At 33.5% G+C, this 18,945-nt stretch overlaps 1 protein-coding gene across 2 annotated transcripts in view; it reads right to left on the bottom strand.

The window, feature by feature from the left end:
- Positions 1–16,152, bottom strand: part of LOC136034502 (vinculin-like) — a gene marked incomplete at its 3' end in the record, with an annotated part of 72,437 nt that extends 56,285 nt beyond the window's left edge. For both annotated transcript variants that reach the window (XM_065715721.1, XM_065715722.1), the window contains 4 exon segments: positions 3,520–3,715; positions 7,940–8,085; positions 10,253–10,360; positions 16,051–16,152. In XM_065715721.1, coding sequence (XP_065571793.1) covers positions 3,520–3,715; positions 7,940–8,085; positions 10,253–10,360; positions 16,051–16,107 — 507 coding nt within the window.
- Between the last annotated feature and the right edge of the window lie 2,793 nt (positions 16,153–18,945).

Here is an 18,945-nt window from a genome sequence, read left to right as displayed (position 1 = left end):
GGGAAGAATAAGCACAAGTCGTAGATACGTGGTTGACATAACCGAAATGGATTTGCTCTCTTTGGGGGAGTTGGAGGGGGTGTTAATTCGGAAAAATTACAAAAATTGAGATATTTTTGACTTAAGAGTGGGTGACCATTCGTGAGGTATTTTTGAGTTTGATATTGAGAAGGAACTCATGTCTCAGATCTCTTATTTTAAACCCCGACCAATTTTGGTGACATTGGGTGATAGTTGGAGGGGGAAACCGGAAATATTGGAAAACGCTTTGAGTGGAGAGATTGGGGTGAAACTTGGTGGATAGAATAAGCAAATGTTGTAGATACGTGATTGACGAAACCGGGCTGGATCCACTCTCTTTGGGGTAGTTAGGGGAGTCCATTACTTTGGCGAGTTCAGTACTTCTGGACGTGCTAGGACAATGAAAATTGGTAGGCGTGTCAGGGATCTGCACAAATTGACTTGATAAAGTTGATTTCCCCGATTCAACCATCTAGGGGGGCTGAAGGGAGAGGAAAAATTAGAAAAATGAGGTATTTTTAATTTGCGAGTGGGTGATCGGATCATAATGAATTTTTATGTTTAAAAGGACCTTGTGTCTCAGAGCTCTTATTTTAAATGCCGACCGGCATTAAGCCTCTGATTTTTCTTTTAAATTAATCTATTGATTCTTATAATTTTGCTAGAGCTCACGCTATATGAGCTCTTGGCTCTTCCGACCTCGTCACAATTGCCATATGAGCTCTTGGCTCTTGTTTTATTCCTTTTTTCTCAGAAGATTTTCGACTTAGTCTCATGGTTTTTGCCACTTCATGGTGTGAAAACTATTGCTAGAAATAGATAGGATGCAACTTCTGCCGTATTGTCTTCTTTTATACTTAAGTGTGTGCTTGCATTGTGCCTGCGTCCCCTTAAAAATTCTGTTTCTTACAGTAATATTGGTTTGTCTTCTGTTGCATATGTAGACGACGTTCTTCTTGTTGCCCGGACTCGCCGTGGATTGTTTTCCAATTTTACTATATTAACCAATGAACTATCTAAGATTGGATTGTCAGTTAATGTGTCTAAATGCGAGTTTATTTGTTTTAATAGCCCTTATGCGGTCGCTCCATCCGTTGCTGGGACCGCAATCCTGCCATGTTCTTCTTTAGTTAGTTGGCTTGGTCTGTGTTTCGGTCCAACACTTTCCACTACCTTTTCATCCCTAGTGAATCAAGCCGTGAAAAACGTACGCGTCGTCTACGGAAAAATATCCCCAAACTAAAGCCGTTACAACCGCAACGGTTTGTGCATGGTTTATAACGCTTATTGCCCCCATGTGCTTTTGTTTTTATCAGGCATGGCTCATCTGTTTTGTAAGAAAAATCGCCATACTCTACGTGCAGCTTATTTAAGATATTGCAAAATCCTCCTCCGGCTTCCTAGATGGCTCCGAAACAGAAAAGTCATTGCTCGATTTGGTTTAATAGATATGGCTTCTTGGATTCGGTCTTCCAGTGATGATTTATGTAAAAAGACTATCTACTCTATTCAGGCTTACGACCATCTGCAGCCTTTTTTCCATATTGATACTGGTTAATTAGTCCATGTTGTCTTTTGTTAATTTGAATTTCTTTTTCTTGCTGTTTATCGTTTTTGTTTTTGTTTATTTATAATACTCCGTACTTTGTGTTTTTTTTATACTTTTACGGATAATAAAGTTCATTCATTCATTCTGCATTTTGACCAGCCGTATGGAATGCGTCTGAATCAGCGGGCTTGCTGCAGGCCCGTGATTTTATAATATACGTTTGTAGGGAGTTTTACCGACCATCTGAATTGACTACACAGCATGCGGCTTGCTTGAGTGAAAACCAGCCAAAGGATAGATGCCATACATTTTCATAGCGTGTCTGAAATTTAACTTGAAAACTTGAGGCAGTTTTCTTGTAAAGGTGCCGTCATCAAAGTATGAATCAAGACTTCATTTTCATACTCTTCTTTTCTTTCAGCACACTGAGAATCAAGCGACCTTCGGCTAGCTACCAAAAGTGTGGATTTTTGCTGCTCCTTTTTATTGAGCTTTGATTTCTCTTATTAAAAAAGTCTGTAACTGACTCCTTACTTTTAAATTTGAGTTTTTTTTGTTGCTAAGGTTTTTAGTTATTGAATCAGAGAATGAACTACTTTATTACCTTTTATCCGTTTTAAAGCCAATGTAAATTTTATTTTTCTATTTTCAATATTTTTTCCACCATTCCGACATGTTTCAGAATAACCCTGTATTTTTTCAAACGTGCCAGATTTGACTGAACACTAATCGCCAGAAGATCAACTCTATGTGCACTGTATTAACTCTGTCATGTGATCTGTCTGATCCAATCAGAAGTTTTTTGACTGCACTTAATTGTTTTCATAGCCTTTTTCTTTCAAGCCGTTGTGTTGAAAATTGGTTGAGATTATTTTTTGGACTTCGTTGGGTATCTACCAGCCAAACAAGGAAAAAAAAACATTTTCAATATTTTTGTTATCATTCCCACATGTTTCAGAATAACCTTGTATTCTTTCAAACGTGCTAGACTTGACTGAGCACTAATCACCAGAAGTTCAACTCTATGTGCGCTGTGTTGATCCTGTCATGTGATCTATCTGATCCAATCAGGAGTTTTTTGACTGCACTTAATTGTTTTGAAAGTCTTTTGCTTTCAAGTCGTTGTGTTGGAAATTGGTTCAGATTATTTTTTGGACTTTGTTGGGTGTGTACGAGCCAAACAATGGAAAAATGTACTTCCAATATTTTTTCCATCATTCCCACATCTTTCAGAATAACCCTGTATTTTTTCAAACGTGCCAGATTTGATTGAACACTAGTGGCCAGAAGATCAACTCTACTTGCACTGTGTTAATCCTGTCATGTGATATGTCTGATCCAATCAAGAGTTTTTTGACTGCACTTAAGTGTTTTGATAGTCTTTTGCTTTCAAGCCGATGTGTTGAAAATTGGTTAAGATTATTTTCTTGGACTTCATTGGGTGTGTACCAGCCGAATAAGGGAAACGGTTAAAAACGATAAAACGGAAATTCTGGTTCTTGATTAAGATTTCCAAGACAGGAATGACAGGGGACATTTTATAGGCAAGGGAAGGGGCTAAGATGCCTTCAGAATGGCTTTAAAAAAAGGTAGTATGGGCTTGATATCAGAAATATATATATATATATATATATATATATATATATATATATATATATATATATATATATATATATATATATATATATATAAATAATTAGAATAAATACTTGAAGTAGTACTTGAAGTAATACTTAAGTACAATTTTGGCAAGTACTTGATATTTGATACTTAAGTAAGAATTTGGGAATTACTTATTACTTGATATTTAAGTAAAAAAACAATGAGTACTTAATACTTGATACTTAAGTAAAAATTTGGAGTACTTGTTGCAGCACTGGAGGTCACCAATGCTATATTTTTGCTAGTCCAAAAATTAAAGTTTACAAATAAACAACAAGTATACATACCTTTGTTAAACACGGACTTAAATCCTTGACAAACTGTACAAGATCTTCCATGCCTTCGATCACCTCAGCAACTGATAAATAATCTATTACTTTCTTGCATTGTTGGACAATTTTTCTCACCTCAGCTTCGTCAAAACATAATAAAAGAGAAGAAGTCCCTTGCAATATACCGCGCGATCCTTCAATCAATTTCTTCCTATAAAAAGGTAAAATGATAACACTGTCAAGTTTTAGGACAACTCGGCATGGCTTAAAACTAGGGCTGGCAATTTTTAAGACTTGAATAAAATCTGGTCACGAATATTAGTGAAGACCTAACTTTACAAAGTCCTACCAATCATAAGTCTTACACCATGAGTTTGATTAGGCACAGTGATGACTCAAGGTTTTTCGAGCATAAAAATAACAGCAAAAAAACATTTGGGGCGGAGATGATTACAAAAAAAAAGAAGTTTTGAGAAAATGCACATAAATATAATCAAGCTTTTATTCAAGAGTTTTGTTGAGTAGCTTAAGGTTTGTTTTACAATGCTTCGTTTCATGACTTCCTTTTAGGCGTTTTCTTGTTATAATTTGTTTATGTTTCAATTTATTGTACTGAGTAGCCTACAGCTTAAAGTCCTTGCCAGGATACTTGCATTTTCTCCAGTGATCACTGGCTGAAACATTTTCACGCTTTCTTATCAAATTGTTTTTATTTTGGGTCAACTGCCTTCGCGATTGCGGAGGAAAACCCAGGTTTCTTTTGAATTGAAGGAACGATTTGGATTCCAAGGCCTAATTTATCAAAGGGAATTATAAAGACTAGGACTCAACTCGGAATTTTATGCACATGGGGCGGGGGGTCAATTACAGCTACCCATTTACTTACTAAGACCTAGGGCTTTGCACACCAGCTGGCGCATTCGGCGACAATGTCACCTCTACATGACAATTTTTCCAGTGTTTCGGATCCAACATCTTCCAGGAATAATCTTAACAGCTCAGGCTGCTTCGCGAGACAACGTCATTCACACATTCTCTACCGTCTACGTCCTCTGATTCGTGGAAGGACCCAACGCCTAACATCATGGAGTAGGTGGCTCATCTTAACCGTGTGTCCCAAATATTGTGATTGACTGCTTTCAGTTTTATCAGTAACAAGTAGTTCTAGAATCGCTGTTCAAGCTCTTTACTCTATACTCATGAGTCACATCAATATGTAAGAAGGGAAGGAACGTTGCTGTTACAAACGATATATTACAATTTGAATTTATTTATGAATTGGTATACTTATTCTTAATATTTATTTTATTTCTTTGTTATATCTACATTTATTTTTATTATTTTTATTTTGCTTGGATTTATTTATATTGTATGTGATTCATATTAATTTTACTTTTATTTTCACTTTATTTAAATAAATTAAATAAATTAAAAGGATAATTACTTTTATTTACTTACTTAATTATGAATCTAAATATATTCAATTGAATAGGTTAAAAGTCACACCAAATTTTAATGTGCGGAATTCTGTTCTAGAGACCATTCGGGCGGCTGAGCACCCGGGGTAATCAAAAAATAAATTGAAAGAGTAATTGCTAGGCCAAGCTTCATAGTTCTTTTTTATTTATTTATTTTTCCTTTCTTTTATTCTCTCTTTTCTGTTTATTATTATGAGATTGGTTACTCATCAATAGTTGATGAGACATTGTTTGTTATTTTTTTTTTTTTTTTTTTTATTGTTTCATTTGTGTAGTGAATTATTAGTTAGAAAATGAGCTTTATGTACCCACCCACTCGCAAGTACTTTTTTGTATCTTTATTGAGGCGGGTACTTGCATATTAGTTAAGTGTATTTGATTTATAAATAAAGTGAACTGAACTGAAATTAAATGTTTTCCCAGAGAAGATATAAGAAGATATTAAATAAGGTATCCATATATTCAGTAATATCTGATGATGTTACCGTCAGTTATCTGACGGCAATGTGGATTGCCTAAGAATAGTTTAGATACTCAATTAACTAACTGCATATCAACTAATCAAGTTCGCGAAAAGTGTGCTTACAAATCACTTTCTGAGGCTATAACGAATGAGAGGTTATTGAAGGATGATAGATCCAGGGTCACCACCTCTAGTGATTTATCACCATATCTAGTGATTGTATTACTTAAACAAAATCATCATCAAATTCCCACATAAATCACTAGATTATTTAAAAAAATTGCTAAATCAACATGAAAATCAATTAAAATCTAGTGTTTTTTATCACCAGGCGGCAACCCTGGATAGATCACTAAGGATTGTGCTGTAGTCTGGTTACTGGTGATTGTTTCTCCCTTCGTCTCGCTTCTTTTTTTTAGTTGTAGGCTTGGGGCGTGGAAAAGATTCCAGAGGAATAAGTCATGTTACGTGAGATTGTTGTCTTTAAGGTGCCATACAAAAAGTTGGTTTCTTACTAATTATCTTGTTAGTTGTTGTTGTTTTTTTTTACTTTTTTGGGAGGTGGGGGGAGGGTACCCAGCATACAGTTATGATTAATATCTCTAATATGCTATCTAATATGCATACTTTCTCTAATATGCGGTCATTGTATTACATGGATATGACATAATGTCTATTATTTGTAATCTATTTATTTGTAACCAATAAACTATTATTTGTAAAAAAAAATAATAAATTTCCACATAAATCACTAGAACCAGATTATTGAAGAAAATCACTAGATCAACAAGAAAATCAATTAAAATCTAGTGTTTTTTGTCACCGGGCGGCAACCCTGGATAGATTACAAAAGATGTTGCTTTGGTCCGGTTATTGGTAATTGTTCCTTCCTTCGTCTCGTTTTTTTTTTTTTTTTTTTTTTTAGTTGTAGGCTTGGGGCGTGGAAGAGATTCCAGAGGAATAAGTCATGTTTTGTTAGATTGTTGTCTTTAAGGTGCCATACAAAAAGTTGGTTTCTAATTAATTGTCTCGTTAGTTCTTTTTTTTTACTTTTTTGGGGGGTGAGGGGGCATTTGCCCAGCATACATTTATGACTAAGTCATTGTCTTATATACTATCTCAAATAAATGTCTATTATTTGTAACCAAAGTTATTGATAAATATTGACGAATTCCACTTTATAATACAAAACTAAAATATTCAGATAAGAAGAAATGTTTCTACTGCCAAAATAAATCTAATACCAAGCTATTGCTTGTTCATAGCCTAGAAAACTCAGGACAGAAAAAGCATAATAATTAGAACACTTCAAGCATTGATCTAAGCACAGAATTCTAGTAAAGGTCTTCTGCCTTTCCTACATCCACGCTGTTCTTCTCTTAAAATTGTATTAATAATATGTTTTTGTTAAATATTTTCATACTAATAAAATCAAGTTAATGCCTCTTATTACGCTTCTTATAACATTCTTCTTGTACCATATTATAACAAAACTTCTTATAACATTCATTACTGCATCTTATTCAATCCTAAAAGGAAGGAAAAAGAATAATTTCAAAACTAATGAAGTAGTTTTATCACCAATTGTACTTAAATCATTGAAAGGGATAGCACTTTTTTGTTGTTCTCAAGTCCCACAATTTTGACACGTAGCAGTGTTGCCAAATAAGAAATATTTACGCCACTCGAGCTCTTTCTTAAGGTGGTTGCCTTGAATTCTTCAAATCAGCGCGTTTTTCAAAAGATAATTAATTGGAAGAATTGCACTTACAATGAGCATTTTCGCTCAAAATGTTGAACCAGGCGTATTTTTATTATTAGACTTTTGTGTACCAGGCACCTGGTAACATCAGTAAACCACAGAGGCATTACTTGCCAAAATGTTTGGAGGTGGTGGCAATGGATATTTCCCACTGGTTGATAATTTCTACGTACTAGTTTTTCGATACTGCTATTAAAATAACTCAATTTTTGGTTTTCATCATCTGAGACTGAGCCAGTAAAATATCTTTTTAACGATTGGCTCAAAACATAGGGTCAGAAAAAAGCCTCCCCCATCCCCGCATGACGCCCCTGAAAAACAGTGTGATAGATTAAGTTTTACAGTTTGTTTCCCAGTAATTTTAATAATAAATTTATGATAATAATTATTAGTAATAAGTTGTAATATTCTTGCTATGTTATTATTGGTCTCATTCAATGTGATTTAAAATACTTCTTGTTTATCCTTTCTGGGAAAACAATTGTCTAACAGTCCATGAAATACTACTTAGGACCTACCAGAGTACTGAGTTTAAGCAGATGCAGATTAAACAATTAAGATATGTAGTTTCAAGTTTGGCTTATCATCATTAGATATGGTGCCATTCAACATGCCGAGTTCTAAATATACATAGGACAGCCAAAAGAACACATGATGTGAAGAAAACTTACCCCTTGAATTACATAAAAGCGTTCAACCATCAATAAAATAGAGGTCAAAGCTTATTTTTACCTTGCAGGAACTGAGTAGGCATCTTCTTTAATTAGCGCTGCAGCTTCTTCTAGCAGCTTTGCAGCAGACTCAACTCGGTAGAGTGCAGGAGGCATGTCTTGCTTCAGCAATGCATCATCACTGGAATAGCATGTATCTTTACCAACCTAAAAGCAAAAATACATATCCAGCTTTATTCAAAAGAGCCTGTATAACCATACAAAACACCTACAACTATAGATCATGCAGTAGGTGTATTATTAGGTGACTATTTCAAAATTTTTCTCGGGGTTCTTAGAGACAATTTGAGATGAAGTCCTCAAACACCCAGTTTAGTTATGCAATGCTGATAATATGATGAAGTAGGTCTACAGCAAATACAGAAAAGTGAATCTTCCCAACTGTAATCATCTACTGGACACCCTGAAAGGACATCACATAATCGGATACTTGTCCAGAAATGGAAATGTGTGGTTCATCAGGGGGTTTCTGATCCTTTTTTCAACTTGTGCTGCTCTAATACTCTAATATACCCCCTTCTCCAATAATTGGGTATGTACACGTCAAGCCTGAAGATTTTATAATTTTTAAGACGGTGTCACTTTCCAGTTATTTTAGCAGCTTTGCTCAAACCTCCGTCTCTGCCATTCCTTACTGGAGTCTATTGTCCTTCACTTATAGTACACTATAGCACTTAGGAATACCCATTACCTAACATATGTTTAACTGTCATTTACCAAGTAAATATCAATTATTTTTCGTTTTTTATAATGACAATGGCAAAGGAGTCAATCAGACCTTCTACTGAATGGAAAAGCTTCAGATAAAATAGAAAATATCCAAACTTGAAACTCTCAGAGCCAAAGATTATGGTCTTATGAAATGCACAGGCTTAAAACGGATGTTCTAAACGGAACGGATAGTTACAGATGTTAATCAAACTTTTCTTATAGAACACGTCATTTGCTAAAAAATACCTCAAAATTATAATGCAGAATAAAAAGTACAAATGACGAAAGGTAGAACAAGAAGGGATTATTTTAAGACAGTAAAAAAAAATTCTAATGAATATTTTGGCTCCATACCCAGGAATCATCATCAGCAAGGCACAGACAGATATAATATAAGACTTGCAAGATAATACATATCCTCTAAAACTAAAAAAAAATTACAAATGTCCAAGCATTATCACTTCAGGGAAGTCCAGCCAGGACTGAAAAAGAAACATGCAACAAAGCAATTTATTCAGATAATAACAAATCAGGTACACCAATATAATATGTTAAATCATTTTTAATTAATTTTTTCTAAATGTGTTGAATGAATATTCTCCCAAACGTTTATTTAACAATGTATTATTACTTAAATTCAGTTTCTATAGCCTCTCGAACTTCCTTAACATTCAAATTATTACTAATACTTAAAAAAGTAATGTTTGGTTTGGGTCTTCGAAAATATGGCACAATACGGTAGGAAAATATGGCTTATTGAACTGTCTTTGAAATAATGATGCTAGCAATATTTTTTTTTTTTTTTTTTAGTTTTAACAGTCATGTATTTTATTTCAAGTTTTTTTTTCACACTTATCAGTGCTTTGCTGATGATGGCTATTAGATATAGATCCGAAATATTCATTAGAAATAATTTTCACAGTCGTAAAATAGTTTCTTCGAAGGTTGTTGGTTGTTTTGAGATAGCACATTATTTGTAACCTACTGTTCTTCATCCATAAAATGTAACTTACCCATCTTAAGGCTTTTTATTCATTACAGGCCTTTGGTTGTTGTTGTTTTTTTGATAGTTTGGTTGTTGGTTCTTTGAGATAGCACACTATTTGTAACCTATTATCCTTCATCCAAAAAATGTGACCGGCCCATTTTAAGGCTTTAATATTCATAGGCCAATAGGAGTGACCCCAATGCTTCCAAACAGTTTACTTCAAAATTTTATGAATATGGGGAAAAATTAAGTTGTCAAGGGGAAGAAACAAAATTAATCTGTTCCCTTAAATTAGGCATTTGTTTCTTTAACCTAATTAATGAAGTTATTATTATAAATCAGCTCACTAATTTTACTGCTAAGAGAAAAATTTGTCAATAACAGAATAAAAAACCTTACTACAATCAGAATTTTATGGAAACATAAAATATCCATTTTTTAACTGCTATCAGGAAAGAATCAAGTTTTTGATAAGGAACAGCTACAATCTGTAGTTGAAAACAATATTTGATAATCCAGCCTTCGAAAAAAAAAGAAAAAAGATAATCCTATCCTTAAACATGCCTATATTTCTTTTATTATTATTACTATTGCATAAACTAAAACAGAACCTACCTTGACAAGATTGATAACTGCTTTACTAACAGCTTGTACAGGCCTCTCAAGGTCGGGCATAGCATTTCCATCTTCTGCTTCTTCATGGAGGATCACAAGTCGTGATACCTAAAAAATTAGACATATTGTATTACATTTTACCAACCTTAAAATAATTCAGAGAATTGGAATCTTCAAGATGTCTTAAAGAAATTTTCAATTGCTAATTCTTGTACCCAGAAATCAATTATGAAATAATACTCAAGATCATTTGATAAAACTGCTGTCAGAGAAGTGACATAGAATACAAACTTATAATATACAATTCTACTCATCATTATTGCTTGGGGATCCTCAGAGATTGCTATACTGTAGAATTATAAAAAAAAATACATAGCTTACTAACTTCTTATGGCTTAAAACTCGAAATCTTAATGAAAAAAAAACACAATCCTCTTTGTATACTTACTCACAGGGTGTAAGGTACTTGTGATAAGCCAGCTATTAGTTTATAATTCTGCCGTGGATATCTTGCGTTGCTGTATAATGCCATTGCCCTCCCACATGTGCTGTATATAGCACCTTTTTGGAAATATTTGCCGCCCGCCCCATGTACAAAAGTAAGTCTTCTGTTTTTTTTTCGATTCGTGAAGTTCCTTCTGAGACTTCCTCTGTGGACGAGAAACTCATATATCATGCAAAATTACAGAGTGTCCAATCTAACAATTTGCATTAACCAGGTCATAGAGAATTTCCTGGAAAAGGCCAAGGGAAGGACAAACCCGTGGCTAGCTATCATGAGTCAGTAGTTTTGTTAGTGTCCATAGTGTGTAAGCTATATACTTATGGTTATGTTCATAGTGTGATTTTCTTTTCTTTTTCCATTTGTACTCCAATGTAATTCCAGTGAATTTTTGGGTAATAAAAGTACATACTTACTTACTTATAATAAATGAAAGGATTCATGCTTATTTTATTTGTAATTCTCTCTCTATAAAAAAAAAAAAAAAAAAAAAAAAAAAAAAAAAAAAAAAAAAAAAAAAAAAAAAAAGAGGTCAGAAGAGCCAAGAGCTTATATGGCATGAGCTCTAGCAAAATCCTAAGAATCAATCAATTAATTTAAAAGGAAAATCAGAAACTTGACACGTTGGTCCCTGACACGCCAACCACTAAGTGTTTTCCAAGATTTCCGGTTTCCCCCTCCAACTCCCCCCAATGTCATCAGATATTGTCAGGATTTAAAATAAGAGCTCTGAGATATGAGTTCCCTCTAAATGTCAAATTTCATTAAGATCCAGTCACCTATTCTTAAGTTAAAAATATCTCAATTTTTCTAATTTTTCCAAATTAACACCCGCGTCAACTCCCCAAGAGAGTGGATTCAGTCCGGTTATGTCAATCACGTATCTAAGAATTGTGCTTATTCTTCCCACCAAGTTTCATCCTAATCTCTCCACTCTAAGCGTTTTCCAAGATTTCCTGTCCCCCACCCCAACTCCCCCCAATGACACGGATCTGGTCGGAATTTAAAATAAGAAATCTGAGTTATGAGGTCCTTCTAAATATGAAATTTCATTAAAATCCGGTCACCTGTTAGCAAGTTAAAAAACCTCAATTTTCTGATTTTTCCAAATTAACACCACCACCACCACCCCCCAACTCCCCCAAAAAAAGCTGATTCAGTCTCGTTATGTCGATCATGTATCTAGGACTTGTGCCTGTTGTTCCCGCCAAGTTTCATCCTGATCTCTCCATTCTAAGCGTTTTCCAAGATTTCCTGTTTCCCACTCCAACGCCCCCCAATATCACCAGATACAGTCGGGATTTAAAATAAGAGCTCTGAGACACGTGGTCTTTCTAAATATCAAATTTTATCAAGATCCAATCCCCCATTTGTAAGTTAAAAATACCTCATTTTTTCAATTTTTCCTCTCCCTCCAGCCCCCCAGATGGTCGAATCGGGGAAACGACTGTTATCAAGTCAATTTGTGCATATCCTGGACATGCCTACCAATTTTCATTGTCCTAGCACATTCAGAAGCACCAAACTCGCCAAAGCACTGGAAATCCCCCCAACTCCCCCAAAGAGAGCAAATCCAGTCTGGTTATGTCAGTCATGTATCTTGGACTTGTGCTTATTCTTCACACCAAGTTTCATCCTGATCCCTCCACTCTAAGCATTTTCCAAGATTTTAGGTTTCCCCCTCCAGCTCCCCCCAACGTCACCAGATCCGGTCAGGATTTAAAATTAGAGCTCTGAGACACGATATCCTTCTAAATATCAAATTTCATTAAGATGCGATCACCCATTCATAAGTTAAAAATACCAGATTTTTTTCTAATTTTTCCAAATTCACCATCTCCCACTCCCCCCTCCCAGATGGTCAAATTGGGGAAAAGACAATTTCTACTTTAATCTAGTCTGGTCCCTGATATGCCTGCCAAATTTCATTGTCCTACCTTATCTGGAAGTGCCTAAACTAGCAAAATCAGGACCAACAGACTGACAGAATTTATGATTGCTATATGTCACTCCATAAATACCAAGAGCCATAAAAAAAAACTCAAGCAAGCTTGTTTTCAGTAAATAACCAATTTTTACAGATACTGAAATTATGAAGAAACATCAAAAGTCAATCTATTTAAACCAGTTACAAAAATATATGTTGCAAAAACTGCAAAGCAATAATTTGTGTTAGTTTTTAAGCTTCAACTTTACTCTTCACTTCCATCAGAAAAACTTGGCTAAGAACAAATTATCTATTACAAACAGATTTAGACATATTTCTTCTTACACCCTTCCAACAAGCAAAAAATTAAGAGAGTAAAAACAACAAAACTTTAAATAACAAAACTTATTTAAAGTTTTTTCTTATTATTAAAGTTTTGTTGTTTTTTATCTTGTGTTTTGTTCCATTGCTTTATCTCAATCAAACTTGTTTTTTCTCTCTAAATATTTTGTAAATTGAAAAACAGCATTGTCTAAGAACCAACAAGCTATATGATTTTGATGTCATTTTTATAACATCTTACTAATATCATTAAAAAAAATATACAAAATGAACCACTACCCCCCTGCCGCCTTCCAGCAACAACAACTCTTCCTTTTAAGACCAATCAAAATCTTGGGATAGGTAAAGGTAATTATTTTTAAAATAATTTTCCACAAGACGAGTTTTTCAAAGAAAAGTAGAGTTCCACCAAGCCAAGAATGAGCAAAAATAAAGTCAAATAATCTTCAAAGCATACAACTACCACAAATCACTACCAATAAATAAATGAAATTCAAAACAAACAGAAATTAAAATATATAGCCAAGTCAAACTCAAAACAAAGGAAAAATTAACATAAGTAGGGGCTGATAACCCCTATGCCTTCTCAAGGCCAGAACACAATTTGCACAAATGCTAAAGTTTTTGAAAATTTCTTTAATATTTTTTTTTTAATGAATTTTTTTTTAATTAATTTCTGTTTGTTTTTTATTGGTTGCTATTTGTATGTTGGAGAAACTTTTTCAGCAATTTTTATTCCTGACACAAACAGTATTTTTTAAGTTTATTTTATTGCTCCTGAAATTGATCTGGAAAATAAAACTTAATATCATTCCCAAAAGATTCTATCTATGCTCTATGTCAACCTGGATATACTTGCACTCGTTTTAATTATTTAAATTGTAAGAACAGAAGTAGCAATAGAAGTATCCCCAAAAGTTTCAACTTAATGCTCCCAGTCATTCATTAATTAAAACTTTTTTTTAATTAATATTCCTAAAGACATAGTTGCTGGACCATTTCAGCAACAGTCCATGTGTTTGGAAAATGAATGGGCTTGAGAGAAGGGTTGCTTGCCCACCAGCCTCTTGTTAGTCTTCAAAACAGCACCAGACACTCACGCTGTAATTGGAGTGCAAGGGGGAGGACTTCCCCCTTGATATATCTAGTAGAAACATTTTAAACAAGTAAAAACAAAGTGAAAACATTTTAAATATATTTTGTTTTCAGTAAAGTGGAAATTATGTTCTGGTCTTGAGAAGGCATGGGGGTTGTCAGTCCTGCTCATGTTGATTTTTGCTTGTTTTGAGTTTGACTTGGTTATTTATTGTATGATTTAAATAAAAAAATATGTTTAAAATGTGTTAACTTTAATAAATTAAAAATTATTAAAACTTTAAGTAATATATATATATATATATATATATATATATATATATATATATATATATATATATATATATATATATATATATATATATATATATATATATATATATATATATATATATATATATATATATATATATATATATATATATATATATATATATATATATATATATATATATATATATATATATATATATATATATATATATATATATATATATATATCAGTATATGTATACTAAACTGACAATCCACAGCTTTGTTTTCTTCAGTAAAGTGCAAATTATGTTCTGATCTTCAGAAGGTATGAGGGTTGTCAAAGACATAATTTCCAGACCTTTCAACAACACTGCACAATATGGATATCTCAAAATTTTGATTAGATGTGTTTTGGGAATTGAAGAATGTGGGGGGGAAGGCTTGTTTCCCTTCAAGCACTTTTGACTTATAAAAAGGGCACTAGTCCTTTCAATTTTTCAATTTATAATCAAATGAGCCTTTTTTGAAGTTTTTACAATAGCAAATGGCCCTATCAAATTTCTATCAGATGCATTATGGGAAAATACAAGATTTGGAGGGATGAAGATTATCCACCCTCCAATCATTCTGACTCTTAAAAAGGGCACTAGAACTTCTGATTACCAATCCAACAAGCCCCCTCCAAAGTTTACCAATTTTAATTTAAAAAGTTTACCTCCTCTAGACCAATCTTGGATGTGGCCTGGATTGGGTAAAGTTTAAGGTAAATTTGAAATGGGCCATATAATTTAGCTAGAATGAAAGTAAAAACATCATTTGATGCTTTTTTTATGCTCTTTCATAATTCATATAAAATACCTTCAGGGACCCTTTAAGGGCTCAAGATACAACTAGCCTTGGAAGCAATTATTGAATTACAACAGAGCATAAAAAAGGCATCAAATGACATTCCATAATCATGCTAGCTAAATTACATGATCTACTAGAAATTTGCCACAAAAAGTACTTTGTATAGAATTTTACCAAAGAGTATAGGCTAACTAGTAGGCTTATGGCTATATGTTTGCAGGTGAGGCCTAGCTTAGAAGCCAAATAGTTAATGATATAAGCCTTAAATTTATCAGAAAAAAATCTGTATGAAAAAATGGATAAAATTCTAGTTTGGTTACTTTTTTCTATCATAGAAACAGGTTTGGTTAGGAAAATAAAACTTTCAGTGATGAATCCAGGACCAAAAAATACTCTGGGAAGGTATTGCCAAGCTTCTATGTCAACCCTAGGCTATTATGATTTCTAATTTTTTGAAATTTACCAACTTTACAGGTTCCCTTTTGAAAATTTGGAAAACAACATTTTATCTTAACTTTCAGTAATCAGTTTCTTTTCTTCTAGTTTTAGTTCTGAAAATGCAATTTCTGTTTTCTTGTACTTCATTTCAGCATAAGATCTATTTTGCAAGGTTTCACTTTTAAAACACAAGCATTTTTAAAGGTCAATGCCCTCTAGAGGGACAAAGAGTGGAGGTAGTTACTTCAAATTAGTTCCTCAGGACATATCTTCACTACTTTAGTCAGTAGATCCATCCCTAAAAGTTTCATTTTCTACAGCCTAACCCCTTTCCCAGATAGCAAAAAGTAACTAAACTAGAATTTTACCAAAAAATAATTCTTTTAATACCTGCTGAGCTACAGGGTCTAATATGCTTTCAATAGTTTTAGTGTGAAAAACAGGCATTTTTCTAGGTGTGGCTAAAGTGAGTGCCAATCCAAATAGAATATTTCTTTTACCTCTTTCTATTTGTGCTGAAATCAGCAGCATCTATTTTTGACGAGCATCTTTTCCCTTATTTTGACGCTATCTATTATGATTAACTGAATCAATAGCCTGAGGCCATTATCATAGTTTCGACAAAACGTGATTCCAAATGTAAGATTTAGATAGCGAGTAGGTTATATTCTAACCGTAACCATCTTCTTTTTTATTTTATAAACTTGTAGTTTCCAAAGTAGCAAATTGCTTTTGCAGGTAAAAATTAACCAACAAATTAAGGAAAGACAATGAAAATTTTAATGAGAAATAAAGAGGATGTAGTATCTAATAAAATGGATATCGATATAGATTTACTTATTTCACTTGTTGACGAAAATTCATGAGTTTGCTAATAGAAAAATCAGGCAATTTGACTCAGTATCCAAGGAAAAATTCTTATTGGCACACAATTTTGTCGTTTTAGAATTAAAATTAAGTAAGTAGGCTTATTTATGGCTGTTCAGCTTACGGCTTGATCCTTAGTCTGTCTGTATTATTATTGATAGCCCATAGCAGCACCAGTCTATACGAGACTAAAATAAACACACTTTGTTTTTGTCCTGACTTTTCAGTTTTTAATGTTTTTTACATCTACAGCCCATTTAAATTTCTGATGTGAAAGGGGCCAAGATGTAATCCGTATAGCACTTAGGGACCATTCACATGAGGCCTAGTCGTAATCGTAGTTGCGACTACAACTATAACTTGGCAGAAACTTTCTGTTCACACGGATCTCAGAGACTCAGTACTAGGTGTAATAATAGTTAAATTCGGATCAACTCACCGGCAGCTAATCCTAGATTTCAACCAATTACATCGAAGATTAGTGGCAAGAAATTTGACACGGTTGGAGGGTGGGAAAAAGGGTCGAGATTTAATCTCCGTTGACGGAAATGCATATACTTCTCTCTTGTTTATCATTATATAAGCTACTGTTTGTCAATTTGGATGTCTACATTTCTCTCTTCACTTGCATATGTTCCTCAACCTCACAAGAAAGTGGCTAGAGTTCTAAAGTCAATTACACATACTCCTGTTGATCTTCTGAAGATAAATGATATTTATGTTATATCCGAATCTTTGCTGGCATATCTACACTTCAACGCAGAGCTTTCAAACTGTTGTTTGGACTACATCAACTAGTGAGCTAAATAAATCCAAACACAATTTGTAACTGGGATGATGTAATTATTCCAGCTACTCCCTCAGTTTTTTCAGACTTTAGTCTTGCTGCGACTGTGGGGCGTGCCTAAAATTTGATTCCGGCTGAGATCCAGAAGTCCCAAATACTTGAATCCTTTAAGAAAATGATGAAAACTCTTGATTAAGAGTAAATGTTAAGTAAGTTTTAGTTGTATGTAATAAGATTTTGCTTATTTGTTGGTTGTTGTTTAGTTGATATTGGTTCCTTTATGATGTAGGCAATCTGATTTTGATTGTCAGGTGATGGAAAGGTGGCTGTTTTCGCAGGGAGTGTCGGTGAGTTGATTTCTCATTTGTTATTTATTTTTTTAGCCGTAGTTTAGAATGCACTTATCCAGTTTTATATTAACTTGCTATTTTAAGATCTTATTATTTGATTAAAAAAATAAATGTAACTGGGAGTTGTTATTTTGACTTTCAGCGGATTTTATTTGAAATTGCAAAGGGAAATCTAAATAGAATTAAAAATATATTAAATTTACAAGGAAAGCCAACTAAACTATCTTTTACAACTTTTAAAAGCTACATGCATTTGCTTTATATCCTAAATAAATCCATTTTAGCGGTCGAATGTTTTCAAAATTTTATAGAAAAAACAACTTTAAGCGATATAGAACAATAAACAATTCCCCCCCCCCCCAAAAAAAATGTATCACTCACTTCTTTTTTATTTTTTGATTAGTAATTTTCAAAGCTATAAAGCGTGTTTAAATGCAATTTTGAAATTTCACGGATCATCCCTTTTCCTGTTGCAAGATTTACCCTGCCTAAAAGTTGTGATTAAACCTAAAGCTTTCGACCCTGTGTAAGTTAGTCCTGTAAAGTGTTTCAATGTAGAACAGACTTATCTCATTTTTATAAATGGGATTCCGCATAGATATCAAATTTGAATGTATTAATAATTTGGTATCTTTCGCTATTTTTCCGCAAATACACTAACCTAGAATGGTAGTATCTATTTTTATTACACAGGCAAAATGACACTATTTCTGTCTAGATGATTATTTATAACTAATTCATAGAAAATGGCTAAAAATAAAAACAAACAGAAACAGCAAGATCATGGTATATAATATGTCTAGTTACCGAGCAAGTTAAAAATATTTTGCTACGTCATGACAAAACATCAAACACTGGAGAAACAACACATGTAATAATTCATTTCATAGAAAATACACATTTCCCGGCCTAAAAATTCATGAGTGAAAAACACAAATTTGCACCCCTCTTCTTTGACGAAAATCATTTGGCACCGCATCTTTTGGGGTCCTTATGACTTCGAAGTTAGTTCATCCTTCTCCACGGCATCGATTTTAATTCTTTCAATGGGAAAGAAAACTACTTTGGCTTTTTCATAAAGGCAAAACAAGGAAAGCGTAGGATCCTACTACCTTTTCTCCGTAATTAAAGAGTCGATACTATGCGGGTGCCCCTAAGGCTCTCACGATAGGACTCTCCCTTTTTTCTGCACGTTGACCTTTCTTCTTGCCGTTTTAACGACAAATTTTACATCTCTCTTCCTAGTTTTTGGATTTTTCAATTTTCGTATATTGACGCCAT

Source organism: Artemia franciscana, chromosome 13, assembly GCF_032884065.1.
Source record: "Artemia franciscana chromosome 13, ASM3288406v1, whole genome shotgun sequence".
NCBI lineage: Eukaryota > Metazoa > Arthropoda > Branchiopoda > Anostraca > Artemiidae > Artemia > Artemia franciscana.
The sequence above is the reverse complement of the archived record's forward strand: the minus strand, read 5'-3'. Positions and strand labels throughout refer to the sequence as shown.